Source organism: Strix aluco, chromosome 19 (assembly GCF_031877795.1).
Source record: "Strix aluco isolate bStrAlu1 chromosome 19, bStrAlu1.hap1, whole genome shotgun sequence".
In the NCBI taxonomy this organism is placed as follows: Eukaryota; Metazoa; Chordata; class Aves; order Strigiformes; family Strigidae; genus Strix; species Strix aluco.
The window spans coordinates 9461435-9485025 of record NC_133949.1 but is presented as its reverse complement, the minus strand read 5'-3'; the positions used below and the strand labels follow the sequence as shown (position 1 = coordinate 9485025).

At 40.8% G+C, this 23591-nt stretch overlaps 1 protein-coding gene across 4 annotated transcripts in view; it reads right to left on the bottom strand.

The window, feature by feature from the left end:
* Positions 1–23591, bottom strand: part of RFFL (ring finger and FYVE like domain containing E3 ubiquitin protein ligase) — a 30540-nt gene that overhangs the window by 4502 nt on the left and 2447 nt on the right. For 2 of the 4 annotated variants that reach the window (XM_074845559.1, XM_074845560.1), the window contains exons 2-3: positions 6016–6206; positions 570–974 (exon numbers count right to left, since the gene is read on the bottom strand). In XM_074845559.1, coding sequence (XP_074701660.1) covers positions 570–974; positions 6016–6201 — 591 coding nt within the window. In that variant the 5' untranslated portion in view covers positions 6202–6206. Of the gene's footprint in view, positions 1–569; positions 975–6015; positions 6207–12515; positions 12550–22284; positions 22396–23591 lie in introns of those variants that run through there. The other 2 variants (XM_074845558.1, XM_074845561.1) reach the window with 2 other exon arrangements.

The window sequence follows — 23591 nt, the reverse complement described above, 5'->3', positions numbered from 1 at the left end:
TCATCTAACACCTACATACAATTGTCAGAAAGTTGTCAACATTAACACACAGGATAGATCTGTGCATCAACACAGGCATCAGTACCAGAGGAACCAGTCACAGGAGTATCTAGTGCCAATGGCAAGTGTGGACCAGAGCAAACACGTCTCCAAATAGTCATGCTGTTCTCAGAGTAAACGTTCAATATATTCCACACTGCCCACCAAATTAAATTCCACAAGTTTAGAAGGGAAATAGCACATTAGAGTTGGTGACAGCAAGTCACAGTTTTACACAGCAGGGCAATGTAAAATAACTCATCTTACTTTCCTAATTATTCTGTAGGAAAGTGTGATGGCCTCACTTCAAAATTAAAAACAAACCTGAGAAAAGCATGTGTAAAATGCAACTGAAGTATTCTGTCACGTGTTCTAAACAGAAGGCCTCTTTGCTTTTTAAGCAGGCATATTTAACGTAAAACATTTTTGGCACATCATCTACTTGGAAAACCTCATGCAACATTTTAGCAGTTAATCCAAAAATAGAGAGGAATGAGTTTGCAAAAGATGCTCCTGGCTAGAGACTGTACCTGTTGATGTTCCTGAGCTAGTGAACTTGAGATGGGATCTGCAGACACCGGAGACGCATCACGTGAGGTAGAAGATGCTATGCTGGTTGGTGGGAGAATCACAAAGTCTTGCTGTCCAGAGGCACTAGTATGAAATGGATTTGTTCTTATCTGATCTTCCTGGGTAATTACAGGCTGCTGGCCAAGAATCAGAAATACCAGGTCCTCCTTTTCACGACACAACTCTGTGGAAATCTCACGGAGTGCCAAATAGTCTCGCAGATCCTTCACCTTCATCTTTATCAACTCTTCCCGCTGAAAAGCTGTGGCTCGGAAACGCAGGCAGAGATGGCAGAGAAGAGGACCACCTTCAGGCTGGTTTGAGCAGGACGTACAAAAATTCTTCTTACAGTCCAAGCAGATGTGCTGGTAAAGAGAAGGGAACAGAATCAAACCGAGCCACCGTGACCTGCGACTGAGGCGCACAACGACCGCGGGCAGCGCTCTCCTACCATCTGGAAGCCAAAGTAGCCTCTGTTAAAGCATAATCAAAGCCTTCTAATTTATGACAAAGTGCCAAGTTTCTCTGTTCCAAAATGAGGAAAAGGATTGATCCCATGGGCAGATCACTAGATTCCTCACAGTTCTTAGAAAAGCACTATCTTCACTCCATTTACCCAGAATGAAATATTATATTCTTAGACAGTTCCTTCAAGTGACAGGAGTTTGCTGCCCCTTATTCCAGACCTGTTCATCCAGTTTAAACCACAGATGGAATCAGGAGATAGCTATGAGGCAGCAGATGTTCAAGTAAACTACAGCTAGTTGCACACTGCTTTATGAAACAATGAAATACTGCTCCGTGCATTAAGAAAGCTCTAACACTGGAGGGAACTACTTAAAAACATTTCTCTATTTTGTAGATTTAATACTTGCTATGAGTGACCTCCCACACCCCCCTTTTTTTCCTCCAATTTGCTGCAATCACTAAATGAATCTTTATTTCACCATAAGAGGAAAAGGAAACAGAAAGTCTTAGAGTGTCTGACAGACATCAAAGAATTCAACATTTATTTATGCAACAGAAAAAGCCAGCTTATTTTGAAAATAATACGTACACTGTGTGCCAGTTAGGTGCTAGACCGAAAGTGCTGAAGTTTTGGAAATATTAGGCCCCAAATGTTTAAAAACTTTATAAATTAAATTCTGCTGTTTAATGTTTATATTTTATACTGTTCTGCTCTCGTCACTCAGGGCTTGATTTTCAGAAGTTCCAAACACTCACAGTCCACATTGACTTCTGCAGAAACTTGACTGTTCAACACTTTGGAAAGTCAAATTCTACATTTTCCAATAGGAATAGCAGCAGAACAGCCACGTTACATGCCTTTTAAAAGGTCCCAAGGGAAGAAAGAACTGGTTTCAGTGCTGGTCAAAAATGCTAATTTGCAGCCTCAGAGAAGACAAGCATCTTTATGAAATCCTGACATCCTGACCCTTCAGAGCTATGCAAGGAAAAATACACATGCAGAGCTGGAGAAGCAACAAACTCAGAGACAAAAAAAATTGTTTCATGAATTGCTTCTAGTGATTAAAGAACATTTTTAACTTCACAGTTCAAAGAAAGCGGATGTTTCTCATGTTTTAAAAGGTGTGAATACACTACTTGCTTACATAAGCTCCTTCTGATCCCCTTTACAGCCTGGCAGCCCCCTTGTCCCACACACTCCCTCACAATTATAACCGACAGACTTCTCATTTAGACCCTTGTAATAGACTTAAAATGACAGTTAGTGGAAAGAATCCCAGTTTCCTGCCTAAGCATTTTAAGTCATGAAAATTTCTACCACAGAGAGAACCTCTGGTCATGCAAACTTGAAACCTCATCTTAAAATTGCTCTTTGAGGACCTGCCAAGTAAAAGTGACTTTCATCAATCACAAAGCAAGACAGGAAGGGCAATTTCCACATACCATCCAGTTTTGAGAAGTTTTCCTTAACTTGGTCGTTATAAAAAACATTAGTTTTTTTGACCCTACAACTGAAGGAGCAATCCAGTTCCTCGGGAAATTTTCAAGGCAGAGATAGGAACTACTGGTTGTGCATGTGTCTAGAGCAGGGGAACAAACACCCCACAAAGGCAGAGTAATGGAAAACAACCCTGTTGACACTTTCCCTCTCTCAATCACCCATCGCTGACAGGGGAGCAATCACAAGAACTGAGGGGAAAAAAAAAAAAAAATCCAAAAAACAACCACCCCTGCTTTACTCTGGCAGGGAGAAGCCTCCCCTGTGCTCTGCAGGCTGCCAAACCAGCTCCAAAAGCAACCACTGTACGGCCAAGGACCTTCCAGCCAGGAAACACCTCCTTGAGTACTTACATGTTCAGGTATCACGTAAGCGAGCACAGCACAAGGGCTGCATTATCCAACAGGTTTTTTGCAAGCAGTTAACAGTAATAACACAAGCCTGCCTTAATTATCAAATGATACATTTGAGAAGTGAAAGTAAAACCAGGCATGTCTCCAGCTTATCAGATCACCACTAGGACTCATCTTCAGAGAAAAAAAGATTCCCCAACCTGTATCTGAGCATCAAGTTTTTAACATGCACAGAAGCCGTTTGCCACATCTCAGTATTAGACAGCTTTTTTTGTTGAACTCTGAAAGGGCAATGATTGAAGACACTGGTCTCTCCAGAACAGTTAGTTTCAAGTGTTGCTGTAAATAAAACCTGTTACTAAAAGGTCAGACCGCTTCTGAATGATGCTTGCTAACTGGCAGCACAATCACAGGATGGTCAAACAGAAGTGAAATACTTTAAATCAGAAGACTGTCCAGAATGGAAGCCGCTCCTGGTTGTTTGCTCTAACAGCTAGTCTCCTGGAGATACCAGGATGGGGCTTTGATACACTTGGCTCTTCTCTCTATGCAGGATAAAATGAAGAAATGCCAACATTCAAGCTTTCACTACGGCCACTGTTGTTCAGGGTTGGTTTTTTTTTTTTTTAAATCTTACACTCTATCTTGCCAGGAGCTTTTTCTGTAAGTATGCAAAGAAAGGCATCTTCCTGAAAATGTCAGCCAATTTAAGGCACTGAAATCAGAAAATGGGGGAGGAAGCAATAACAATCTGACATACCCACCAAGAATGCCCACCGTATCCTTCTATCAGCAGAGAGGGAAATGAAGAATGCTTGTTTTAAATTTAAAAGAATGTGGAATCAGTTTGCTGCAGAAAACCAAGATCAAAAAGTCATCTAAGAGAAGGAAAATACAAAAAAACTTAGATTTTTTGCTACCATGATTAAACTTTATACCCTTTAAAGATGCTCCAATGGTTACTTAAAAGCACTTTATAAGTACATGCTCCATTTAAATGCCCCCTACCCCAATCCTTTCAGTGGCTGCCATGTTATATGAACATTAAAATACAATTATGATAAAAGATCAAGTACTTAAGACACCATCATTTTGCTTTGGGGTTGGTTGGTTGGTTTGTTGGGATTGGGTTTTTTTAAAGCAATCTAGATTATCCTTCTGGTCACCCACATGGAAGGAATTAATTTTTATCCATCGTATTTCAGTATAAACATTAACTGGACACTAGAGTTCAAAGGTACTGCCTCTCCTGGGAGAGAATGAAGAGTTTTCCGTGCTCTCATTGCAGGAAAGTGAGATTTCATATGCTTCTGGGTCCGTATCAACAGAGTTAAAGAATTAACATGGCTTACAAACATGTCTGTGTTTTATAAGTTACATATTCAGCTCTCTCCTGGAGACCAAGGCCTGATGGATGAGCTTTAGCAGCCCTTCCTACAGCTGTTTAAGCCTTGCCACCTGTAGCCATCGAGCTCAAGCCAGCCCCAGAGATTACTGCTTAGCAGCTGTGGCGGCAGAAAGTGGAAGGAAGGTTTAGGAGCCCCCTTTCTCAATACAGAATACAAGCCTCAAACTCATTTTCATGTCTGCACTGAATGGGAGGAGTCGAGACAAGCACACACTGTACTCTGCTGCCCCAGTTACACTGACCGCCAACTCCAGGAGAAAAACAGGGAAGTCTGCTGGAGAAACATCTTAAACTGCTTCAGCAGATCCTCTACGTTTTGCACACCAGAGCTTTACCCAGCCCAAAGCTGTCGGCATGTTTTCACGTATCTGGAGCAGTACTGATGACTGTTGTACAAGAGACTACTTTAAAGACAGCTTATAGTAGAACATACGTTTTAGAAGGTACCAGGACAAATGAGACCATGGTTCTAGCACTGCTACTCTACAATCCATACTTAACTGCATGAATTGTTTTCATTTCAAGAGCAGAATCCTCTCCATCCACTATTTGCTACTCTGCAGAAGGGTAAGCACTGGATTCAGAATAATTCCTTCCACAAGTGTTTGTGAAGATACATCACATTAATGAGGACAATGTTAATGACAACACTTTGTGGAGTCACATGCAGGGACTGCACCATTCCCACCTGACTCTGAATCTGCCTATTGTCAGAAAAAGTCCAAGCATACTTACGTACTCAAAATATGTTAACATACATCCCCAATCCCAAAATATATTACCAAAACTTAAATTTGTAGTGATTTCTGGAGCAATAACACTTCTCAGTGCAAAAATGCATAAACATCCCTGTTGTTCTGTGAGTAGAAAGCAACAGTGCTGCCAAGACTTACTATTTCTCAGATATGTGCCACATACATAAATAAAAAGGTGCAAGAAAGACTGATTTATTAATATCCCCAACTAATCTAAAACAGCTGTGGCCAAAATTCACTGTAATTTTTAAGTTCTCACATTATTAGGTTCAGTAACATGCTATATATAAGCCATTTCTTAAGCCACAGAGTTTGGACTCTGAACAACTTTCCTCACCAAAACACTTTTCAAGCAACATTATAGGATCCACCATGCTCAAATAATCTCCCAGACAGGGCTTGCTGTCTAATTAAAAAATCTCGTGGCAACAATTATTTTGGCATCTATATGCTCACAAATGAAGTTTACAAACAAGACAGAATGGATTTGGCTTTTTAGTTTGAGCAACAATAGTTTGGAAAAGAGATAACGTAGATCTTCCTTACTGAAAGCACAGATTACTAAATTTCTTGTCACAATTTTTTTTTTTAAAGGGAATGTTTTTAAATAACTAATTAAAAAAACTCATGCTTAAGTTAATGCCCCTTTAAATGATTATAAGCACTTTGGCTTTCTTCTTTCAGTGCCCGGGAAAGCCAAGTCTACTGAAGGTTAACTACCACATTTCTAGTCATCTTTAGCTATGTCTCCTAACTGCAAAAGAATGACTACAGACTCAGAAGCAAAGGCAAGCTGTCGTTTCCCATATGGTATGTCCGCAAATCACAGGCCTCTCCCTGTGCACCCGTTTCTCTTCAAATTGGCTCTTTGCAATGAAATGGAAGTCCGATGGCATACTGCCAGAGAAGATGTTTGCATCTCACCTTCCTAGAGGAGTTGTCGAAGTGCACCCCACACGCCTTGCAGCTCTGTTCAGAAGCAGTGGGAGACGGGTAGGAGCTGTACCCGGGGTTGGAATAGGCTTGGGCTCTGGCTCCCTGCTGTGGCTGTGGCTGCATCTCTTCAGGTGAGCCATCCAGACAAAACCAATTACAACAGCTTGCCCACATAGTAACTGAAAGTGGAAAAGATACACATTAGAAATGACATGGGAAACAATCTGGCAGCTAAAGTGAGAACAAAGCAGAAAATGCACGTTTAAATTTCCCACCATCCATTCATTTTTGACACTGTAAGTTTTCATCTTTCCTGTAACTTACAAGCACATACAAAAACCACACGTCCAGTCCAGCATGGTTACACGTTTGGTGAGAAAGGACAAATAAAGTTCAGGATAGTTATTACTGGAATTTCTTAGAGTTAAGATATTACAGTGAAGATAAGATAAAATTTATGTTCCAGTTGGCTGTACGAGACTCTATGATCAAGTTTGCTGTAACAGGCTGTCTGTACTCCATGTAAGCCCTAATACACTGACTTTGGTTTTTGTGCATCGGGAAAAACAAACAGAAGCTCAAATTATGTCTCATACATTATTTAAATAAAATCAGCAGCAAGATCATAGATGGGTATTCTTCAATTTTATTCTAAATCTCTCTACAGATTTACAGCTACAAACCTAAAAAGATGAAAGACAAGGACAGTGGAGCCACTGATTTAACAGTTCTCGGCTGAATTTGTAGCATTAGCAGGCTAAATCATCACAGAGCACGTAAAGGTCAGTAACATAAGAAAGATCAAGTACCAGCTCCTGGTAACTTACTCTGGAAAACAATTGCATCTGAGACACATAATCACTTGTTGGGGTGGTGTTTTGTTTTGGGTTTTTTTTTGCAGGTCAAATAATGAGAGAGGGAGATACACACACACACACACTCTTACCTAAAATCCTAACAGTCCAGTGCAAAATGCACAGTTTTAGAGTCTTCCAAGACCACCCATGCAGCAGTATTCCAGAAATAAACTGCTATAAACTTGCTTTTGGGAGTTTACAAAGAAATCTGAATTCATCGGGGCATTCAGTTTCTAGAGCATACACCATGTGTCATCACTTACTGGTAAACAGAATACAAATTGCCTCCTCTGCATTTCTGCATTCACACTGTAGTTCCCGGACTATGTTTCTTTTAGGTCTTAAAAATCCACTGATAGCGTTCAGCAACGGCTACATTTTATAAACTTCTTGAAATAAAAACATCTCTCAGCTATACAGCCAACTCATTTCTTTCGCCACTGTAAAATTCCAGATTCCCAAGGGAAGGGAGCTGGTATGAGTCCTAAAGGTTATTTGGTATAATATACCAACATACTGTTCTATTGATTTTTTTTTTTTTTTTTTTTTTTTTTTTTTAAGGTGTGTTAAGTCTTTTGGGTTGCTGTACTTGAACTGGGAAGCTTTTGCCACTTGGTGCTGTTCCAGCGTCTGTAGCTTTAGTGGCATCTCTAATCCTTTCAAAATCTAACTGAATTTGGCTCATCAAAGTTACTGCTGTCGCTGCAGTGGACATATGCCTTTCAAAATCCACAATGGTGAGCTTACCAAACCCTGCAGGCTCAGCAGATTTTAATGTTTAAGTGAAAATCTACAGATTCATGACATGATAAACAATTCTTAGTGTAACTGATGGGCACAATGCTGTAGTGTAAATTGCACTTAGACTGGCAACTAGATCTTAATAAATACACGGAGAGATGTGTTCCATGAACAGAAATAACATATCATCCATTGTATTAGCTCTGCACTGCAATCAAAACACATACTTTAGATATCATACATAAAAGAAACAATTACTCTTCTTTCTGCACATTAATTTTCAAGCTGTTGGTCCCACTCAGAAGTTAACACATCCCTTCTATTGCAAAAATACTGAATTTCTATTTTAAACTATGCTGTTGGGAGGTTTAATTTGTTCCTAGGAATTGCAAATCTAAACAACACGAAAGCTGCACAGTCAAACAAGTATTCACAACCTCCACGGCAGCAGCAAACTGCATCCATAGTTAAGCTCCCTTCCTGTTTCAAGGACCCCTGCAAACTGGAGGCCACCCACGATAACAGAATACACAAATGCTACTGCCTGACCCAAAAACTTTGTTTTCCTAAAAAAAAAAAAAAAAAAGACAGCTCACTAATTCACTCTGGAACATTGCAACATGTCAAACATTGGGAAGAAAAACACAGGGGAGTGCACAAACCGGGATAAAATAAGACAGACCTCAGCATTCAGCTGGAGTAGTAGTTTTGTGCCATTGCCAGGAAATGAGAAGGTTGACAAAAGGCTCAGATGTTGTTTTAGAAGAACCTTAATCCTGCTCAACTACAAAAGCATGGAAGGGAAATGTCCCTAAACAAACAACTAATAACCAGGACTGTCCTCTGATCTGCAACATTTTTGCAAAGATATCTCTTATCTTTAAGAGAAAGGAGCACATGGAAACCCGACAGCCATTTCTACAACACAGGCACACTACTTCGGCCCGCACCAGTGTATGTCAGGTTTTAATTGTTTAAGGACCTCTATGTACAGGTGTAAGTTTAAGTTAGGGCTTGTATACATGCAGCATCTACACTGACAAAGATGCTTCACTGAAAACTGCTCTGTGCTGGTGGCTGGCAGTCACACAGAAACGGACAGCTCTCACTTCACTGCCAGCATTTCAGGAGGCTGGTGGGTTCCTGCTGAGCACGTACTTTGCACTGTGAGCAGGCATCCCACGCTGCTTTTGTGCCACAGACAGCTCTTCCGCAAAGCGGGATTCTCCTCCAGGCACACCAAGAGACACCCGTCTCACAACACGGCGTACAGGTCAGGGACAGCACCCGGGCGATGCCCCAACCTGCTCCGGCTGTGGCTTAGTCTGCTCCAAGTGCAAGAAAAGGAGCTCATAAATGTTTCCACCTCTGCCCATACGCGGCCATCGTGCTCTGCATCTCAGTCAACATCACCCTGATGTTGACCATAATGGCTGAAAAGCAAGAATTATGCTGTTGATACCTGGAACATGCAGGGGATGCTACACGGGAACTTAAAATACTGCCACCCGTTAGGCAAAGCTTTGCTAACTGTCACCTGTACTATCAAGCAGATACGACTGAGGCTTAAGATGTTAAAAAGTCTCTGTAGCTGCCTACAGCTGCACTAAGACAACAACAAGAAACACAGGTAAGATTCAGCAGCTCCTTCAAGAGGGATTTTTCCTTTGTTCTGTACAGGATCAGTTTTAGACCTGAGGAAATTAAGCACTGCCAGTGGGAGAGGAATGGCATGGCAAGCAGAATTACACAGTGAGTTTTCAGAATAGCAATTCCCTAGATACCTCTACAATGTTTATGACAGCCTAGTTATTTCCTTAATTATTTTGTTACCCATTCAGAGGTATGTGGTCAGCACCATACAGAAATTGATAATTTCCATAAGCAATGTTTGGACAAATGGGTGGTTGTTACAGATGTGGAGGAGTTTGAGCACCGTAACTAGCAAGCCCTGTGTAAAGCCTGTCAATCCCTTGCAGATGAAGGGCTGTTCTGCACGCAAGGAGCTCCACAATTACACTGAAGTGACAAATAAATGCCCAGCCAAAAAAATTTACCAGCAGAAAGAGCTACTTCTTTGTTGTGCTCCAGGGCTTGGTAAACACATCTTGGTAATTAGTCAGTAACCTGACTAATATTAACATGTTGGTTTGGAAAAGTTAAGGATGCCATAGATTTCAGTAGTTCTCAAGCAACTTATTGAATAAAAGATGCTGACTTACTGGCATGACTGTATGGCAGGCACTCAACAGATGACTTCTGGCAGCCAAAAAGTACCTGCCCTAAATCGTAACTGCATGTTGTGCCTGGAGCATCTGCAGGAGCAAAGGGAGAAGGAGCTTCACCAAGGGTGGAGATGCAAGATCAAACAGTCTATCCTGGACCTGCAAACACATTCACCCACACGGCAATGATCATGCTGGGCTTGTTTTGGGGAAGGGGGATTGTTTTATCTTCTTTCTTGAGTCTCTTTAAGGAAAAGCCAGAAGAAATCCAATAAATATTGGATGAGGTAGGGAGTTGCTTGCCATGGTCTGTAGGCAAAGCAGTGCTGGCACTACATCATGCTCTGCTGGACTGCCTTTTTTTTTTTTTTCCCCAGTATGAAGCTGTGAATGCCATGACTCTCTTCACTGATTTTAAACAGAAGAGTGAAATTCGTTTCACCACCTGTTCATTAACATGTTCTATACATCACCATGACTTTTGTATAAATTTGCAAGCATAATTTAATTCCGGAGGAACTACCAGTGATGTCGAAGTTTTCTTCCCATACACTGTTGAAGACAGTATTCATAATGCAAGCCTGGATTTTTATACTTTTCACCTTCATTAAAAATGAAGTGTTTGAACTCAGGTTCTCACTATATGTGTGATATTAATGTCATAACCTCGCTGGCTGGAGTATCAGAGACCGCAGTCTACATACAGGATTTATTACACATGCTTTGTGTATTTCTATCAAAGGGTAGGCTTTGGCTGTATAGGAAAACTGTGGTTTACATTTGAATATAAAATTTCCCTTTATTTTCCTAAGAGTGTAAACAATAAGGGACTAGAACCAGCAAAAGGAACATCTCTCAGAACCACTGAGCTTTTGGCTGTGTATAATAAAGCTCTCAATGACTGTGTCTGTCTTCTTCTCGTGACTGCTCAGGAATTTGGGGGCTGGAATGCAGTAGCACCAACGAGCCGCTTGAGTTAAGGGATCAAAAGGAACTGAGCTCCCACAGGCAGCTGATTTTGCTCCCACATGAGAAGAAGCCGCAACAAGTACTCCTCCTCCTCCTCAGAGGCCTTCAGCCACTGAACACAAGGGCTGATGACCCTCAAGGCTACTGCAAATGGAGGTGGGTGCCAAAAAGGGAGGGAGATGCAAGACAAATAGCAGCTTTGCTAGGGCATGCTTTCCTACAATAATGTTTGCTCATTAGTTCTATGAGCTGCCCTCACACCTCCTAAGTTAGAGGAAGACTCTGCTTAACACAATGAGCTTATTTTCTGTTAGCTCCCTGAACCATCAAGCTCCTCTTTCCATCTCATTTATTGAGAGGCTCATTTATCCTCCTTGACTACCTCCTTACCACCTTCAGAACCTCCCCCTACAATCCTAAACTGTCTTCTGTTTCTCAGCAGTTCCCATGAGATTAATGCAGAGTGTCTCAGTCTCCTCACTCTTTGCTACATACCAGGGAACTGCCAAACTGCAGAATCCAGTAAGGTCTATGTGCTTCAAGTACAGGTGCTACACAACAATGCATATCCAACCCGTTACCCATTGTGTGGCCTCCACAACAGCAAAAACACATTCATTGGTAAAACAACTTTCAAGGCAACACACCAAGACTGGGATTAATGCTATTCACAAAACACAGTAGTTTCAAAACAGAAAACACAATTCACGGCAGTTTCTGCCATTTCTAGTAGCTTGAAGATCACCAAAATCTATTCAGAAAGCCAGAACAGGGCAGTGTGGCTTTAAAATGTCTTGCTAAAGTACATTTTAAATGATTATTTTTGCATTATTATTCCATGCTGTATCCCCTACAAAATTCATCAGATCCCACTTTCATGAATGCTATTTTGCAATGATTTAAGTATTTAATGAGTTAACCACCTTGGTTCCTCATTAATAGCATTGTACAGTGGCTCATTGTTACAGTTTACTTTTTTTTTTTTTAAGTAAACCTGCATTGATAAGAAATGCCTTGCTAAACTTAATTTCATTAATAACCTACCATTTCAAAACTGAATTCACAGCTTGCTTGGTCAAAAATAAGTATTTACGTGGTAACGGAGCTATCAAATAATCCGCTCAAGTGACATTTATGCATGAAGTATTATTTTTATCAGCCTGTGTCACTGGCACACAGACCTGAATTATGATAAATGGGAGCAACCATATGTTGGCACAGGTGGAAGAGTCAGCAAATTAGCCATTCGCAGGAGGCACAAGGGAAGGAGGCAGGTTGCCAGTCTGAGCAAGACATTTGCAGAGGTGGCATCTTAACCCATACAGAGCACGAGAAAATGAAGAGCAGGGACCAGCCCTGGCTGTCTACTACAGAGCATGTAAATCTAATTTGCTATATACAGCAACTGGATTGAACACATAAGATTTTTTACCTAGCGATAGAAAAAAAATGTGTTTATCATGTGTGCCCAAGGTGACAGCATGCACATCTTGAAAAAATAAGTAAATAAATATTAGTACAGTATCACAGCTAGAAACATAAGTGTTCAGGGGAAGACAGACTGAAATTTTGTTTTGGAGGGAGGAGACATTTTTCCATTCTGTTCCTTCAAAATGTTTGGAGACTTTTTGCATCTCTAATCATCTAAGTATGTAATACCAATAATCTTCACAAAGACAAATATCTGATTGCTCACCAGTCTGATCAGCAATTTTGATGTCTGTCTAAAGTTTTTCAGGTGGGAAATGGCCAGCTACGAAGGCAGAGGACAGTACTCAGGTCAGTCTGCACCCAGCATAGTCAGAACCAGGCATCCAGGTTAGTTCCTGTGGTGTCTTAATCAGGCTTCTGTGCATCCAGGAGCACCTACACCATCGGGCACATCAGGGCCAGCAGTCCCACTTCCACAGTGTCTGCATAATCACATCTGCTGGCTGCTTTCGATGGACAGAGCAGGCTGATACTGGCACCCCATGCCCATAGGCTGTCTAGACCTTCCCCACCAGATGTGGACAGTACCCAGCTGGTAGCTCAGCCTGTGCCTTCTGGTAACCCGTCTTCAGACCCTCTTTAACACAGTGTGACACAGCTGCTCCACCTCAGAGAGGCCTTCAAAAGCCTCTACGTGTGGGCACCAGGCATCTCAGAGGGCAGAAGATGAAGCACATCCCAACGCATCCAGCCAGGAGCCAGATCAAGAGAGTGGCACAACGCTGGATGCAACAGTGGGCACGCTTACTAGGTGCGCTGCTTCACCAAGTGTGTGAGCCCAAAGGAAGAGAATTTGGCTGCGCACCAGCATTTTAATCAAAGAAGTAACATCCATTTACCACAGAGCAGAAAGTAAACAGCATAGCCCGTTGGGGAAGGGTGCAAAGCAGTGCAGGGAAAAGCTGGAACGGGGCCACAGCAGCTCAGCACAGAGACAGCCACACACAACTTCACTGAAATGCTATCGCCTTAAATTATTGCTGATTCCAAGAGAAGTACCAAAAGTAACTTCCTAGTTATATGGTACAGAGGAAACCATCATGCAGACAAAGATCCTTTTATACTGCTATAACCTGGTTTACACTGGAGTAAATAATCTGCAAGGTAAACCCATAGAAAATTTGCTTAAATGAGAGGAAAATTGAGACTTTGAATTCTCAAATACATGAAAAAAGTACAGTGGCTATTCTAAGAACATTTTTCAGCTTGATCAGTGTTTATCAGCATGCTCTCTTGCAAGTAATTTGCAAACTCACTCTCACAACACATGCTGATGTTCTGTTAGAACATTTACAGACAGCTGTTCAGTGAAAGCGCCTTTGCCCATCAGCAAATCCCACCAGTACGGTTACAAGCACAAAGAGTCTAAGCTTCAAGCACCTCTTGCTTGAAGAGCTGCAATTTTAATTTTAAAATTGAGAAAATGGTTTTAGAAAGCTGTGTGATTTCTAGAGCACTGCACAGGAGGCTAACTCCGAAGGCAGAAACACCCTCTCACTTGACTCCCAGCCTTGTACCTGAATTGCACAAACTCAACACTCACCCACTTTCTCTCTCCTCTGTAGCACAAGTAAAACCAAATGATTTTTCCCAATTTTAACATGAGAAGCTTGGAATCCTGTTTTGTTTTAAAAGGCACTGGGTACCTGGGGTGTATATTATTTCAATATAAACTGTTTATTTTGACCCAAAATTGCACTTTATATATTGAAAAATATTTAGATAAAAAGTTCTTCTTGCTATTAACTGTAATTAGGTCTCTAGGCATCTGCCAAGATGGAAATTCAACAACAGCCTTTTTCCTTTGGAAGTCAGTGACACTCTTCAGCAAGTTAACACAAACCAAAACAACGTGATTAATGAAATCATGTGACTAGTTTTAGAAAATTATCTTACCCAGTCTCTTAATTCCTTAGGCCCATATCTTTTCCCAAGTAATGTGCTGTGACCTCAGATAGACTATCTCCCTTCCACTCTGCTACTGTGCTGAAAAGCCATTAAAAAAATCTGGTGCACTCTTTCACACTAGTATGGTATTCATCAGCAGGACAAAATTAAGTCAGCTGTAATATATAGCATGAACCAAGTCAGAAAGAAAGAACACTCTGGAGAAGTAAGATTGCAGAGTACTCCGTTTTATTACCATTCCCACCCTCCTCGCATCCTGCGTGGGTGCACATGTATGTCTATCCTTTGTCCCCCACACAAAAGTGGCAGCGAAAGTGGAAACTCTCTGTCAAAACTTTAGTCTAGGATTCCCGGACTGCTCATTGCTATCACGTACCACTTCAATCAGTCCTTTTCAGAAAAAAGGTCAGTGCTGGCTTGCACTCTGAATTTTTTTTCTCTGTTCATTCACATCACCACAAGTCTTCCTTGGATTTAGTTTCAGCCAGCTGTTTTTTTCAAGCAGTGGGTAGCTGCTAAAATTGTAATTGCAATACAAAGCAATAAATTGCTAAACGAAAACCTGAACATTTGCATAACTGTGTAGCTTCCTTAACCAGCTCTATTCAAGGAGGTCGTCATTCCACACACTTCAGACTTCATCTCAAAACCCACCTAGACCACTCTCCCATGACAGCCATGTGGCAATAGCTGGGGGACGTCAGCTGGATCTGTGCCCACCTGAAGGTCAGAAATGGTCTCCAAGGCACAACACAAGCTTTTCAGGAGGTCTTCCTTCTTATAACATGACAAATACCTCACTCTCTTTGCAAATTTTACATTACCCAGAATAGGAAGCTGCTCAAACTAAGCTTCTGCTGTGCTGCAAAAGACTGCTATGAACTAAATGACTTCAGCATTCGGATATCACAAACAAGCAGAAGCAGTTCCACAATTTAACCAGGGACATCAGGGGAACAGCTCTGAATTGCCTCAGCTTTCACCATGGAAGAAGGTGACCACTGTTGGATGGCTTTAATGATACTCTTCTAAATGGGGGAAGGCAGGGAGCTGGAGAAGAAAGGGGAGGAGAAAGGATGTCAATGTGTATTTTCATCATATCACTAGAGTTCCCACTTCAGATAAAAAAGAGATCAAGCTATTTCCATCGAAATCCTTGGCCAGAGAGGCCTACGATGACAGCTGCACATCTTGTTTCATTGTGACAGGAGGTTTCTCTCCAACTGGATAAATTACATATTCATCAACAGTTCATCTTTGGAATGAAGCACAAGCATATGGGGGCAGATGAACAGAGAAGAAAGAGAGGCATTATCCCAGACACAGCTCCTCAAACTTATAAAAACCCTTACCCCCAATCTACAGAAGCAGGGTAGGGAGACAGAAGACAGGAGGCATCTCACCACAAATTGCAGCGATGTGCACAGAAACCCCCTACCCCACCTGGTGTACAAGGATTTAGAGAGGTGAAGTACTCTAAAGCAGGTGTTCCCAGAGACACAGTTATAAGTACAGTCATATGCCTGGCAGCGTTATGCATCCAACAGCTGAGCTTGGGTTGGAGGTGGTGCAATATCAGCCAGAATTACATTAAGTTTGTCTGAAAATTGGGATTGCAGTTGGCACTAATGCTCCAAGGACTCCGTGCTATTGCTGTCTCTCAGACACACAGAATCAAGAGTGCTTGCTGATAAACTACAAGACCAATCAGAAATCCCATAAATTACTTTTCATGCCAAGTTTTGAGTTTATTTTTAAACAGTAAACTTCTACATCTCCCCCCCCCCAATCAAAAGATAGCCTCAAAATTTCTCACTCACAAAGTCTGCTCTTTTGTCCCTCTTCTTTCAGGAGCTGTTAGTAGAAAATCAACCTAAACCCCATGGAATTCATACACGTGGAAAAGGGCACGTCCAGTAAAATTGCACGTGACAAAGATCTGTGCAGACTGGTAGGCAACCTCTAACCTACTTAACTGTAGCCTAAAAAAAGATAATTTTTATTTGGCTTGACTGAAAAAGATCTCAATGTATATAATTGAGCCACATCATAACAAGTACAAACACTGCAGACTCATTTTGTAGCTATGCCTATTCCAAATTAATCTGAATTCAAATCCAAACTAGGTGCTGAAATAGAGTAAAATGCAACTGCATATCATCTTCTTCAGTAGACATGTACACAGACCAGCACATACGTCACATCTGAAAGAGTGTGGAAAACTCTGTTCTCCCAGACTGCAGAAATACTTACGAGTTGGTCAGCAGTTAAAGAACGGTCCAGGATAGTGAATGCAGCACTGAAAAGCAACAGGCCTGAATACTAGTTTTGTTACTGAGACAACAAAAGATACCGGAATAAAAAAGTCAGTTTGTTTACAGCTTAGTCACCTCATCTGTGGACGAGGAAAAAGACCCCACCCTGATTTGAAATAAGTTAGTACAGGCGAAAGTTTGAGAGAGACTTTGAAGTTGCACTCTTAAAGCATTTCCGTAAATACTAACTGACATTTTTGTGCCAATCTCCATTTAGCACTGAAGGGTTTGAAATTCAAAATTGCTTACATGCAGCCCTGGATAAGAGCTTGAAAACTGAGGGAGAGTTCAAGCCTTACCATTCAGTGTCTGTCAGCAGGACTAGCATGAAATACTTGTAACGTTCATGGGACAGATGCTGTGAAAAAGCCCATTTCCAACCATCTATACAGTACTTGTTTGTAGGGCTGAAAGATTCTAAATTGGCTCCTTTACCACTGCCCTTGTTCAACTGTCATGCTTCTCTTCTTCCAGCCTCAACCTCTGCAGAACATTAAGGACTAGTAACCCCAAAGCAATGCAGACTGAAATCTGGGCTTTATTCAAACTGAAACATGAACAAACCGAAACATGAACAAACCCAACAGCCACCTCGTCCCATGTTTCTGGTTACTGAGTTGAAGTGTAACATCCCCAGGAGATCCTCCAAGAGCTCACAGGAGCTTACCTACGTTGTCAGTTCAAACCGTACAAGTAAAGGTTTGTCTCTTGGAACTAAGCCATCACACACACACACCCCCCAAAGTAAATTTCCTTTATTGTCACGTGTCCATACATATATTATGGCAGAAAATTAAAATTCTGCATCATTTTAAGCACCTGTGTGAACTGCCAAAAGAGGTAGAACAGGGCATTGTTCGAAGGCACAGCTCACCTAAAACTGCTGCAGTTTCTGTTGACCAAAGCAAAGTCAGGATTGCTGAACATGAAATCATTGTTGGATCCTACCTGTATAAAATATATTTTTTAAAAAGACTGAGAGGATACTAGGTTCAAACAGTGCAAGCTTCAAACAGCCTTTAAGGACCTGCACCTTCTGGATTCCCTACCTTTGTCATCAAGAGGAAATTTCCCATATATGGCCCAAGCCAACAAGCAGACTAGGGTCACATTTCAGTTCACGGCTTTTGGCAAGCCCAAGCATTCAGACATCATGAGTCAGTGCTCCAGAAATCATTGGGTTTTATAAACCAATAAATCTATTTCATTTTGGCTTTTTTTAATTTGCCTTGGGTTTGTTGGGGTTTTTTTCTCAACCTTTGCAGTACAAAGGCATTACCACATTTTCATTTTGCTTCTCTGTAACTGGGAGAAGCATTTTTATCCGTTCTGGGTTTGTTTGCTTTGTAAAATGACAGACAAGATTTTCATATTAGACTAAATCCTGGCATTGGAGCATTAAGAAAAAAACCATACCAACTATCATGGAAGTTGGGAACAGATACTAAGCTGTCTTGTACTTTCACACAGCCCTTTGTCAACAAAGAACACTTATATTTTAAAGAAAACATCTTCACTTCTGTTCTCAGATCCCAAACAAATAATAACTTATCTGACATTTCAGCATAAGTGGACGTGACTTCTGCTACTACAAAGCTCCCTGCAACACAAAATCTTTTCCACCAATAACCTGATAACATCAACATGAACTTTCTTCCATTCTGAGTTCAACTCTTCTCAGTTCAATAGGTCAGCAGAAACTGCCCCATTTTTGATCACACACACAAAATCACGTACCACTTACTCCTATTTTTAAAAAAGACCTGAAGTTCAACAAATTCCATTGGGTAATTACTTTCAGATTAGTAATAGGATAAATTAATATGGGACAATTGGGCTGAGGATTTTTGGTTTCAGTTTCTAGCTCTGTTACAGATGCTCTGTGCATCTGGGTCACTTCAATTCTCTGTGCCTCAGTTTTCCAAAATACAGGTAATACCTCATCAGGGACTGGAATCAAGTTAGTATTTAAATTTTTTCAAAGCAGCACTGTATGCATATATATATACACATACATACGTACACATACTGTATTCATAATGGAATTAAAATACTTTCAGAGAACGATCACAGCTCACAGAAGTAGGGTACTTTGTGAAGAAATGCTTACAGTGAACGACCTCCTGGCACTTTTACAGAGCATCCTAACAATTTAACAGTAGAACAAAACACATAAAGGACGAGACAAGATGATTTTGAGGCCAACTTTATGTTTCACACAAGCGCAAAAGACAATTCAAGTCCAGTTAGTTTTTTTGGTCTTTTTTTGCTGGGGTTTGTTTGTTTGTTTTAACTCTTTAGCAGTTCATAGTGAAAATTACAGTAACATGCTGAATAAAATATTGCTCAAAAAGGTTGTTTTTACTTAATGGGGCATTTTAACTTAAAAAAAAGCATCACTGACAAATCTGGCCTTGTTAAAAAAAAAAAGACAGACATTCTTGGTACTCGAGACAAGAATAATGTCTGAAGGAGGCAGCACACTATCGAACTGCTGTTTAGAAAAACAGCTAGGATTTTAGATTTCAAATCTTTTGTGAATGTTGCAAAACTTCCTTTTTATTTAAAAGTTCAGAAGATTCGATAAATATTTTTAGACTGTTTCCTCCATAATCAAGGATTAAAGCTGATCGGTCAAGTATACAGTACAGTAATAGTTTATATCCCTTTCATCACATTTGTTTTTATTAAGGGAATTTTTAGGAAATGCTACCACGTACCACAGATTTAATTTCAAGCTTGCATCTGTTATTCCAGACAGAGCAATAAAAGCCTTAGCTTGTATTATTAAGAGCCACATCCTGAAGTAAAAATACAAGCTTAGGCCTCCATAACAGTATCTTACCAAGTTACTTAGGTTTTGAGCAGAACACCACTTTGAAAACACTGACGAAGAGACAGGACTCATTCCAAGAATGATCGTCTTACTTTACTTAGACAAAGTAAAGCCTTTCATGAATTAGGCTTGGCTTTGGCCTACATTCTGTTGTATGAAAAGGCTTCATTATATGCAGTTGAACACATTGTTTGAAAACGAGACACAAATGGCATTTAACACAACAAAAGGTGAACGAACTAAAATGGTAAACCTGTATTAAACATGCTATTTATTATGTCTAAAATATACACTTTCTGAAAATCTTTAAATAGGCTTTCACCCATGGAAGGGTTCAGAGATGGTATCAGCACCACTCGTGACTATCAGATAAAGCTATTTGGGGATTTCTCTCTGAAGGCAGACATCAGCAGATAAGAAACGCTGCAAGTACTTTGTTTTTAAGTACATTACTTTGCTATATACAGGGAGTAATTTCTTGGTGCTTTGAATTCCAACTTCATTCTCTACGCACATTCTGTAGGCATTGCAATTCCCTTCCGAAGCTCCAGCAGCAAGCTAAACAACATATTTCAATTCTTTTCAGGAATTTCTTACTTCATTCAGCATGACATTCTTAAGTCAGTTATTTCCATTGCAAAATCTGTCTGTGATCTGTCTTCCAGTCAGAGAAGCAAGTAACAAGCAAGAAGTATAAATAACAACAGGAACAGAAGGAACAAGAAGTTTGTCAAAAAGAAGGTTGAGGATTTTGGCTTTATTTTTATCAAATACCTGATCAACTCCCTCTCACTTCGCTTCTACACGAGACAAGATCTTACTCCTCTTACCCGAGAGCCCTTTGAATAAAAAGATGCACAACAACAGACTCGATTTGACTAAGCTGACCAGGAAATACATGATCACATGCAACAACTGATAAGCCTTTCAATCCGAGAGACATAAGGTATGGATTACACAAGTATCAGCTTCTGACTGGAAGAAACCTGCATAGGGAGCTCCAAGGGCATAAATCGGTCTCTATACAAACACCAGCTCCAATTTCTACATTTTGATGATACGGTCAAAAAGGACTTTGAAATCTACACTTTATTTGGAATCTGAAAAATAAACTGTTTCCAAACTATTTTGTAATGCTTGTGTAATGGCCTCAAGACAGCCAGTAATTTAGACAGCTGTGTGACTAGCCACAGAAGCTGCATTTTAGAAATCGCCTTTCTTTGGAACAATAAAACTTTCTCCAGGACGAAGTCCGCACACAGAGAGCAGTGTTTCCCTGCAAGCATGTAACAGTTTCATTATTGTTTAACTACCAAAAAACAGTTCCAACAATCTATCAAGCTTGACATTTTATCCGTCTCTGCTGCTAGCCCAGAATACAGGGCATATATAGGAAGAGGTTTAAGGATTCAGCAAGTTAGTTAATCTAAAGAGAGAAACACTTCCCTTCTTTTAACGATTCATTTGTCATTTTTAAAACCTGTTCAGGAAACCACGGGCCTGTTTGTCCTCCAAATCATTAAATCCAAGTATCTATAAAGAAACCTATTCCACCAGATGAATAAAAGCTCCATTTTAAAATATGCATAAAACAAATTCAAAGGCAATCCTATAGAGAAGGGATTCCTCACTGCAACAGAGCAGCAGTACCAGTTGCAGTTCCAGCCCAGCTGTGATTGTTCTAACACCATAATGCAGCGGAGTATTCACTTGCAGCTACAGACCCTCCCTTCCCGGGAACGCCACTGCTCAGCAGTTTTCCAAATAACTGTGGCTCAGGCAAAGTCCCAAGAAGCACCAACATGTTGATGGAAGAAAACTTATCAATGCATGATGCAACCTCACGGAGTATGTCCTCAAACACAACACTGGAGAAATTATTCATCTGAGTGATTCTAACAACTCAAAGTCTCTGGGTGAATGAAACGTGGAAGTCATTCACTGACGCCAGCAGCAATTACTTTCTGAACAAGGTATTTTGACATCATCAAAAATTGGCATCACATCAGTTTCAGTCTGGACATCCAGCAGATGCAGTATCATGGTTTCTGACTCACTTGGGGAGCAAGCCAAACCAATATAAGCTCATCCAGACAGCCAGTGGCATTGATTCAATGATGCCGCTTGTGACATTGCAATTTGAAATTATCCACATGTATATATAGAATATATAATGCCCAAAGGAACTACCCTTCTACAGCAGAGGCTACTATGCAACAAGCTGCTCCCAAAAGAGAGTCTTGTAAATTTGCCTGTTTAAAATCTCACTTAATATCAGTCTAGAGGCTAAACTAAAAGGTTCAAAGCATACGCTGCTTAAATATATTCTTTTAAGCATATCCCACAATCTTCTGAATATAATAAAAAGGTGGCAGCATAAAAAAAAAGCTGATGTTAAATTAGTATTTTAGTCTACACTGAAATACAATGTGGAAATTCCTATTCCAAGACTATTTGGCAGAGAAACCAGAGGGCATTAGAGAAGGAAGCCTAATTAATATTTCAGAGTCCAGTGAAAACCTCAAAAGCAATTAATGTGAAGAATTTGTCAATTTTACAGACGCTGAGAAGAATAAACAGTGTCTCAGAAAGCAACAATTCTTTTTAAAGGAAGTCCCTTATGGGAACATAATTTAAAAAGCCAAAAAGGGCTTTCAGAGGTTAGAATAAGCCATCTCTCAGTTCTGAGGAAATAGGCTGAAAAAGAAGGGAGAAACTAATACAAAATTTGTATTCTTGATCTGGCAGGCATACTCTTTCTTAAAGAAAATTGCAAGTGTTCAACCCTGCGATGTTCTTTGAAGACTGAACAGTTGACTGCGGAGGGACATACCAGCAGGTGGTTAAAAGACCTGGCATGCAGACAAGTTCTGTTCTGACATTAATTCAGCAGTGAATTCAGCGATTCTCCCCACCTGGGCAACAGCGATTACACTTATCCATCCCTGCAGAGCGTTCTGTGCTCCCTGAATGCCAGTTGGTGCAAGTTCAAAGTACTAATTTCTGGTTTCCTGTAATGACAGTCCCTGGGAAACGAAGGAAAACAAGTTTGAGATGGGGACAGGCAGGTACTATCAAGACTAATGACTGGAATTACTTTGGGGATCAGGAGACTGTCTGGGGTTTCGCAATAGAAGTGGGCAACCAGGGGAGGGCTGGAGAAACATTTGCACCACACAAACACATTTAAGTGCAGAGCACGAAGTGCGGGCAGATAAATAGCAGAGTCCTCACAGCCAAGCAGACCTTACCATAGCACTGACCATAGCACTTCCCCGAGAAGTTAGATCAATCTTTGAGTGTTTAGCCCACACCAGACTGCTAGCAATATTCAGGTAATTTAAAGCCATGCTGTGCTTGTAGTCAGAGCTCAGACTATAGAGAAGTACTGAGTTCCCTCAGTTTTACTGCCACATACCAACAGGTCCCCTTTCCCTGGTCAGCAGCCATTCACATGCAGTTGTGTCTGAAAGAGGGACACGTGCACACAATTATCTGCATCTCACGTTATCCTTCTGCCTGCAAAGTGTTTTATTAAGCACCAAGTACTTGATTCATACTTTCTAATTTCTTAGTTTTTGGATCAGGCTCTGTATCCCTCGGGACTGGTCAAAGGCTTCAGAGAAGAGACACTCTGAGATACCCTATATACATCTGAAAATGCACTCTTCCTATAGGGGATGGGAAGGTAGCCTAAACCTAAACACAGTTTTTCCTACATGTATTAGAGTGAAACCAACACACACTAGATGAGGACAGCATTTTATCTAGCTAGACATGAGGACACAAAGCCGCAGCACTGGCTCAGACACACAGCCTGTCTAGCTCTATAGCCTGCCTCCCGCACAGGTCTAGGTGAGTCAGAGGCAGACACACAGATACAAGAACACCACAGCAGATGACTGCCTGAAAATCTGCTTACACCCTTCCACCATGCAAAAGCTGGGTCAAAGTCTAAAGCACAAGTTTTAATAACCCTTCTACATATAGCACTGGCAATTCAACTCAAATCCCGCTCCAGCCTGATCAAAGAGTTTACAATCTCTCTAAATTGTTATAAACAACAAACCATGGTACAAAGCTGTGTAACAACAAGTGAAAATTACACAAAAAAAAAAAAACAACACACACAAAGCCATACTGAAGTCAACTGCAATAAATAGAAAACTGAAGCTCTGGAGAAAAGATAAATTCCTGTCAAACTCAACTAGTGACCACCAAC